General features: G+C 34.2%; 1 protein-coding gene across 1 annotated transcript in view; it reads left to right on the top strand.

Annotated features, from left to right (window-relative positions):
* Nucleotides 1-342: 342 nt before the first annotated feature.
* The window catches only part of Syx17 (syntaxin 17), a 36,031-nt gene continuing 26,967 nt past the window's right edge, over nucleotides 343-9,406 (top strand). The window contains exon 1 of the mRNA XM_089097566.1: nucleotides 343-442. Coding sequence (XP_088953692.1) covers nucleotides 415-442 — 28 coding nt within the window. The 5' untranslated portion in view covers nucleotides 343-414. The remainder of the gene's footprint in view (nucleotides 443-9,406) is intronic.

Here is a 9,406-nt window from a genome sequence, read left to right as displayed (position 1 = left end):
CTTGTTTTTCGACGCAGGCATTTGCTACATGTGAATGACCCCCTACCAATAGCACAATAAGTGATACCTGACATGGCTCAATGAATATTGACTAAAGTGACACCCAAGCAAGCTAGTGATTACAGAAGGCACAGATTAATCAAGTGATACGAACGCATATGACCGATTGGTCGAACGCGTCAAACCCCAAACAACAACAACAACAATGCTGGTATTTATTTTTCAAGTTGAGAGCTGTGGGGTCTCGGCGCTGGGCGCTAAAGCCTTAATGGATTTGTGTTCTTTGGGCGCTGGGCTTTAAAGTATCGTTGGTGTTCAAACTGTGGCATAGCAATTGTAAAATTTTCTATGAGTTTTGCAACAGAAGTTGAGATTTTGAGAAGTTGAGAAATTTACCACTGTGTAAATTAAGCTATGCATTCTACTAGGCCTAGTATTCTTGGTAAATATATCTTGTACTACAGAAATAAAAAAGGAATACACTGCTAACTTCTTTACTGAATGTTCTTTGCAATTGCTGCTGTTACAATTTCATACTAACCTTCCTCGGTCAATATCTACCAAATCATATTATTGAGTTAGGAATAAAGTGAATACGCCATTCGATGCCTTTTTTTTATGCTGATTATGAATATAATAATCATTTCTATCTGAAATGAATTTCATCCCCCCCCCTATAGGCTATATACCTAACCCTGAATTGGCATATTGAGGGGGGGGGTTAGAATTAATTTCCGATAGAAATGATTATTATATTTGTAATCAGCATAAAAAAAGGCGGTAAAATTCTACTTTAGCTACTTCTGACTATCTTGGAATGGAGTTTGGTTAGGAAAATGAAACTTTCAGGGATAGGTCTACAGGCTAAAGTATGTCCCAGGAAGGTATTTTGAAGTACCTACCTCCACTCCTTCTCCCTCTAGAGGGTCCTGAAATTTTGCTACATGACAGGTCTATACCCATTGAAATTTTGACAAAACAACATTTTACATTAATTTTCAGTTATCAGTTTCTTTTTCTCTGGCTTCAGCTCTGAAAATGCAATTTCAGTTATTTGAGCAGAATTTTAAGCCATATAAATAGTTTATTTCAAAAATTTAGGAAATGTATGTGCATATCTTTAAAACCATATAAATTGGGATTGAGCAAAGTTGTGAAGCTGAAAACAATTTTGTTGTACTTCATTTAAGCAGAAGATTTATTTTGCAAGGTTTCACTTCTATAGCTCACATATTTTTAAAGGTCATCAAAGGTCAGGACCCTCTAGAGGGAGAAGGAGTGGAGGTGGGTACTTCAAAATACCTTCCCTGGACATACTTTAGCCTGTAGAACCATCCCTGAAAGTTTCATTTTCTTAACCTAACCCTTCTTCAAGATAGTCAAAGTAGCAAAAGTATAATTTTGCCAAAATGATTATTAGGTAAAATTCTACTTTAGCTACTTCTGGATATCTTCAAAAGTGGTTAGGTTTGGAAAATGAAACTTTCAGGGATGGGTCTACAGGCTAAAGTATGGGTAAATATTAACAAATCATATTATTGAGTAACAAATAAAGTGAATGTACCATTCAATGTTTTTTTTATGCTGATTACGAATATAATAATCATTTCTATTAGAAATGAATTTTAGCCCCCCCCCCCCTTCTATATATGCCAATTCAGGGTATATATGTCTACATTAGAGGGGGGGGGGCAAATTTTATTTCTGATGTAAATGGGAGGTAAGTTTAAACTTTACCCCCCCCCCTTAATGTAGAAATATATACCCTAACTTGGCATATATAGGGGGGGGGGGCTAAAATTGATTTCTGATAGAAATGATTATTATATTCATAATCAACATAAAAAATGGTATATTCAAATGGTATATTCCCTTTAGCTGTTACTCAATAATATGATTTGGTAAATATTTACCAAAGTATGTCCACAGAAGATATTTTCATGTTTTTTTTTCTTCAAATTTAGGAAATGTATTTGCATATCTTTAAAACCTTATAAAGTAGGATTGAGCAAAGTTGTGAAGCTGAAAACAGTTTTATTGTGCTTCATTTAAGCTGAAGATCTATTTAGCGTGGGTTTCACTTTTATAACATACAGATTTTTAAAGGTCAGGACCCTCTAGAGACAGAAGGTGTGGAGATAAGTACTTCAAAATACCTTCCTGGAACCTACTTTAGCCTGTAGACCCATCCCTGAAAGTTTCATTTTCTTAACCTAATCCCTTTCTAAGATAGCCAAAATTAGCAGTTTTTATGCTCTTTGTGAATATAATCATTACTTTTCTTACAGATTCAATTTTAAGCCTTTTTTGGATGTAAATGTATGAGCAGTCCACCATTTAAGAAAAAATTTTTAAGAAAACAATTCTTACTTCAGAATGATTCAACATAATCCCAGGTAACATATTTTGTAGTAGGAGAACCTTCATCTTCACTTATTTCCTTGTATTTCCAGTTTTTCTATCACACATTTCAATATTTATGTCTATTCTACAAGTCCTGAAAATTGTTTATAAACAAACACTCAAGAGTCATCTAGCTAAGCTAACCTAACTGAACCTATATTATCAGTATTTTCTTATTAATATATTTTTGGTAGATGGCAGTGATGGTGTTTAACTTTCATATATAGACTGTTTGAAAACTGATAAATGCAGTCAAATCTATATTTATTTTTCATAATTTTGTTAAAAAAAAATTGCATAACAGTGCAAGAAGTGAAAATAAATGTCCTTCCACTGCAAAACATGTAAGCTAGGATTATTTTGCATATTATGAAGTAAGAATTGTGTTCTTAATATGTCTCCTTGTGTGGTGGACTGCTCATATGTTTATACCCTTTTTTGGACCCTTGAAAATGATATTTTCTTTCTGTGTTTTTTTTTTGTATAAAAAGGATCAAAACATTGGTTTGAAACTTACTATTTCATTAGAAATCCATTCTGTTAAAGTTATATAATCTACAAGCATTGATTTGTCATAGTTAAGTTGGATAAAAAAATTCAAAACAATTTGTCCATTTTTTACCTGCCATGTTTCTTCTATTGGCTTTAATATTTTTCAACATATAGGTGAAACAGCAGTTTCCAAGCAGCCTAGCAGAATAAAAAGAAAATATGGTGGAAGTGTTGAATTTTTTTATTCAACTTAATCATCACAAATCAATGTTGGCAGATTGTACAACTTTTACAAAATGGATTTATTGTGAAATAGCAAGTTTGAAACACATGTTTTAACCCATTTTATATCCAAAAATTATAGAAAGAAATTATTTTCAAGGATCATAAAAGGGCTTAAAATTTGATTTGCAAGAAAAGTGATTGTTATATTCAGAAAGAGCATCAAAAACAGCATCAAGTAGTGTGTTCACTTTATTTGTAGGTCAATTATATGAACTGCTTACTATTTACAGCAACCCCTAAAAGCTCAAAAGTGGCCCAAATTACAAGGGTAGAGAGGCAAGAAATACCAATAGGGAAGTAGGCTACCACTTTTCATGAAAAACACTATAAACTGTGGAAACTATTTTAAATGCTCTAAAATACTTATTTATATCATTCAAGGGCACCCTCAGAAAATTTTCTGGGGGGGGGGGAGGGGCAGATGCTAGAATAGCAAAGGTGAGAGAGGAAATAAAGTTTAGGGTAAAAGTGGTGAAAAAATTATATAAAAAAGTGTCTCATTAACCAGTTAAGTATTATATTTAAGTTGTTGACAAGTTAGTTACTGTGTCAAACTTTTTGACAAGCTATTTTCTATATAGAATAATTGAATGAAGACAACTTTCATTGATTCCCTGTTTGGCTTGTTTATTGCATAAACTACTGTCAATCAAGCAGATATGGATCTGTGTAAAAGCCATTGCAAAAGTTCAAGCATCTGTTGCATTGAGCTGGTTGAAATCTTAAGAAAGAATACAAATTGTAGACCAGACTGTGGCAATTTTTCCTATTTTATTATCACAATATTGACACCTGAATATACAGACAAACAAAGGCAGATACACAAATGAAGAAACTTAATATTCACATAAAAAATTCAGGAAAATTTCAAATGGCAAGGATTTGTGACAAATAGATTAATCACTTTTCCAATATATGCTTCTCCTTTAGTTTTTACTTTTTTTTTATGGACAGATAAGAGACATAATCTGCTCAGATGGCCATCTGACATCATACTTCTTGTCCATGTTTTAACTCTTCTTAGCCTGCTGAAAATTGTACACATATTTAATAGTGGTCTGGAGTTTATTATGAAGTCATATATTACAGTTGGGATTGACTTATTTTTATCATTAGAAATTGGGCCCTGGAAACAAATTATTTACAGACCCAACAAAATTGCAAGAAATTCACTATAAAAAAAAATTAAGTATATCAATACATTAGAATATCTGTTCAGCTTATAATGTATTTTAAAACTCAAAATCTATCTGAAGTGAAGTTTGTAATGCAAAAGTAATACTATTCCCATTAGAACTTCAATGCCCAAAAAGTAAAGTAATTACAAGAGTGTTAGTAAATGACAAATGATAATGATAATTTTATTGCTCTAAGAACCCTAGATTCATGACACTACAAAATGAAAATTTACATTCTAAGTAACATAAACAAAACTGACATAAACACTAAAAAACAAAAACACACCAAATAACAATTGCTCATCCATGCTTACAAAACACTGATTTTTCTTTATGCTCTCAAGTCATTTTTCTTCAAACCTCCAATCTCCTTGCACTTCCTTTTTCTATTAACTTAATTCTTCATATACAGCCATCATTTTACCTACTCTCTAAGCCATACCTCCATACATGGGGTAAAAGTGAGGACTATACTGCCCTGTCTATCTCCCTTAATAATTCTGTCTTGCCTCAAGAAGTAAACTATTCATCTTCAGCTCATTAATGAAGGTTAGCTCCTCTCTTTCTAAATTAACTATAAAAAAACACCCCCTCACCCTCTGCCTTTTTTACAACTAAGCCAAGTCACAGGGTTTCTGAGATATCCTTTTACTGCCATATATGTACCTCTTGGTCATGTAAAATATTGATCAAGGTGGCCATTTTTGGCCACCTCATTATCTATGCCCAGTGCATGATTCTATATTTCCCTCATTCCACAATCTTTTGAAATCTTCCTTACCTATTATGGCCATAAATTTGGAGACTTGAACGCTTCTAAGTAAGCCAGTTTAAATAGCTGCACTTATGGCATATTCACAATATGCTCCTGGAACTCCATCATATTCAATAACTTAGGACTTATTAGCAAAAAAACTTGAAATCTTTACTCAACTGCTAAGCTACTAATGTTTCTACTTACACCTGATCATCTCTTACAAAAGCCTAGTTGTAGACCTTCTAATGCTGGAACCCTAAACCTTCCAAAGCATAAACTTATGATCAGAGCAGTTCCTAGGGCTGGTGGTACCCTGGGCAAATATGAAATGCCCCCTCTCAACTCAAATTTTAAGCAAAAAAAAAATCAAATCAAAATGAAAAAATTGATCAAACTGGGCAACCCCCCAGCCATGGCACCCAGGACTGCTGCCTTGTTTGCCCCAGCCCCCTTTGAATGGCTCTGTTTACAATCTTGACAGAATTATCATTGGTGAAGACAAGTTTTTTTTTATTCTTTTACCAACTCTTTTTCACTGTGGACAATTATATAAAGCATCTGTGAGGTAGATAAGCATCTTGTTAGTAAATTATTATTTGCTTACCTGAAAGACCTTTCAATTGTACATGTAGTTAGTGGGAGACAAAGAGCAATTTTTATGGCTTTCAAGATTGAAGGTAGAAAAAAGGCATGCTTGTGCTCTAGGAGATCAATCAAAAGCATTTTATCATGGTCAGCAGTCACTTTAGTGTATTTCCAAAGTTCATACCAGGATTCCAATTGATCTATAAAATTGTACTGAAATTTGTCATACATTCTTCATTGATTGCATGTAGGCATATTCATCTTTTTGCATCTTGAGCCAAATTTTAGGGTGCAGTTTGAAAACCACAAATGCTGCTTGGTTTGTTTCACCAAACCTTTCCATCAAAGATTCAATAATTGAGTCTAAGTATGGGATGGATATTGATTTTAAAACAATCAAGGACTGTATTGTATGGCTGAATATCCCCGTGAGACTGTTCACTGACTGCTCTTGGCTCTATGAGTGTTACTCCTATAACCTCCAATTTACACTAGACAGCCACCATAATTTCTTTGAATAGATGTTCACTATTGCTTTGGTCAGCTTGAAAAAGACTGGTTAACTGTTAAATGTGACTTTATACTTTCAGTAGATAAACTTCTACTCCCTGCAGCATCCAGCTGACTACCTTGAGCTTGCTGGAATACCTAGCAATTATTTCTGAGTGGACAAAAAATGTTGTGGGTATGATGACACAGTGGAGCTGATAAGCTTTTTGCTTTGTGTCCCTATTTTGTTCCACCAATAACTTTCCAAGGATTGCACAATATTGGCAAACATAGAATTAAATGTTCTAATTGCAAGGTATTTTTCAGTCCATCTTGTTCTGCATAGCTTGTTTAAAGTGACAGCAAGAACTGCATGCCTCTGACTGTTTAATTGTTCCCACAGTATTCTTATCTGTGGAATGTTATTTTAGTCATTAACAACTAAGTTTAGGTGATGGCTGGAACAGTGAAAATACTGAGTCATGGAAAATTTATCATAAGTTTTTTATGCACTCCTGAGATGTCTAGTGTTTTTATTGTTTAGTTTATTTTATCCTGACGGAAGTTTTATCAGATAATTTTATTCTCAATCTCAAGTGTTTTTATCCCTTAGTTTATTTATCCTGACGAAGTTTTATCAGACAACTTTATTTTGCTAATTATGACTAAGAGACATCATATTTGGGCTTTGCCCACGAGAGCTATGTCTTGTTTTTGAATTAAATGAATTTGAATTTAGATGTGGCCAGCCCGTGTGCTGCAGCTGTCATACCCCTGCCCAACAGCATTGCTAAGATTAAGTCCCCAACCAGAACATTTTTTCTTTATTGTACTTGTGATGTTCTGTGCATTTGGGCCATTTAATAATGGAGCAAAGCCAAGGTAATCTTCCCTGATACATTTTGTCCTGCTTTCAAAATATTGCACACCCAACAACAGTTGTTTGACTCCAACCACATTCATGGTCTCATCAGCTAAAATGGAAAATACCTTGTTTCTCTTTACATATTCAATTATTGTAGACCTTATGGATGTAGCACAAATATCAATAATTTCATTTTGGGTCTTATGACCCACATAGCTTGCATTTTTTGAGCCATCATTCAAATGTTGAAGTAAAGCAAAACCAATAGCTTCATGCCTGCATTTTAGTAAATCATTAAAAACAGCAGTTTTTTCTCTCAGTGGTAGGTCCTGTATTACACAGAAAATAATTGTTGCTATGATGGATCTGATTTTTTTCTGATTTTCTTGTGTTTACTGGGCCAAATCCTGGTTGAGAAGTACATTTACACCCTTTTTCTTGTAATTCATAATTGACTAGAAGTTGCTGGGCTTTTCTTCAGCCTCTTGGTGCCACTTACAGCTCAAATGGGCCTTGGCATTTTCATGAAACTGCTTGAATTTGGTAATGGTTGGATCATGAACCCAGCTTGCGCTCCTCTATCAGCATTATGCTTAAATAAAATGCACTGTATACATATTGTGGCTTGCTGCATATTTGAATGCAAAAGCTAGTTGCTTTTAGCCAACTACCCATGAGTGAATGGTCACTTCCTGAGAGCAACATCATCTTTAAAATTGTAGTTTTTTTTGGCTCAGCAAGAACCTTTGGTTAATGTACAACCCTATGTACAATGAATCCAAGCTGTATTCTGTTTCTAATTTTACATCCTGCTCAGAGATACTTTAAGGGACTGATGATGCATTAGGAACAGGGTCCAAAGTATCATCTGTTTTCAAATGTTTGCTGAAAGAACATCTGGTATCCATTATCTCCTCTATATCCCACAAACAAGGACACTTTTAAAGAACACATTCAATTAACATAGAAGCATAACAGCCTAAGTTGCGAAATCTACCAAGCATTTAATAGAAAGAGACAGAAAATCTATTGGTATGACACCACAGTTTCAAAGTTTTTTTTCTACTTCCTACCTTCAACAGCAACAGTTTTAAATATTTAACACATTATGTGTAATTTAGCTGAATAAGGGATATCAAAAGTAACAAGGGTTGTCTAGTTCCTCCTGAAATGGACCATACACTAATTTTCATAAAGAAACAAATGGATTCACTTACCTGTGGGGAGGTATGGAACAGAGGAGATCCACTAATGTCTGATCAAACAGTTTGTGGTAACAAACTGTAAGTACGGAGGGACATAGCTCAATAGTAACCGGAATTCTAAAAAACAGTATTTTGATACCAATAGATATCAAACAGTTTGTGGTAACAAACTGTGAGTAAGGAGCAACCCAGCTCAATAGTAACCAAAACTATAACAAACGGAATTTCGATACCCATAATTATATCAAAAGAATTGGATTTTTGTGCTGATTTCAAACATTTAAGTTTCATTAAGTTTTCTCTTACCCATCAAAGGTTACAAGCCTGAGAAAATTATCCTGATTTTCAAAAAAAAGAAGTAAACACCCTCTAAAAGTCATAGAATCATATCTGAATGAAAATCACACCATCAGATTTAGTGTATCAGAGAACACTACTGTAGAGGTTTCAAGCTCCTATCTGCTAAAATGTGCAATTTTGTATTTTTTACCAGGAGAAAGATCACAAATGTGTGTTTATTTGCTTGTTTGTTGTTTTTTTTATGTTTTTTCCCAGGGGTGATCATATTGATCCAGTTATCTTGGAATATCACGAGAGGGCTTATTTTAATGGAAATTAAGTAGTGCCCTTTTTTAAGTGACCAAAAATATTGGAGGGCAACTAGGCCCCCTCCCACGCCACTTTTTTTCCAAAATCATCTGATCAAAATTTTTAGATAACTATTTTGTTCAGCATAGTTGAAAGGCCCAGTAACTATGTCTTTAGAGATGACATGACCCCCATAGCCCCTGGGGAAATGTCTAAGTTATAAAATTTGCCTATAGTATAGTATTTGTTATTGGAAAGTATGCATGCATTTTTGAGGTGGGAAGCAGAGGATGAATTTTCTATTGGGGGGATTTTTCACGGGGAGAATTTAGCAAGGAGGTAAAAGTTTCCAGGGGGAGAACTTTTCAGGGGAAATTTATACTGGGAGAATTTGCTAGAATTCGTATACAAAATTTCTTTATATGTCTTGCTTTCTCTTACCGACTCAATTTTACATATGGACATTTTGAGGGTAATTGTCTGAGGTAAATATTCACCAGGATTGAATTGTCTGGTGGATATTTCCATGGGGAGCTGGATTTTTCCGCCAGATTTCCTG

The sequence above is a fragment of the Artemia sp. Qi Xiang Cuo genome, chromosome 12, assembly GCF_049724085.1.
Source record: "Artemia sp. Qi Xiang Cuo chromosome 12, ASM4972408v1, whole genome shotgun sequence".
Lineage (NCBI taxonomy): Eukaryota > Metazoa > Arthropoda > Branchiopoda > Anostraca > Artemiidae > Artemia > Artemia sp. Qi Xiang Cuo.
The sequence above is the reverse complement of the archived record's forward strand: the minus strand, read 5'-3'. Positions and strand labels throughout refer to the sequence as shown.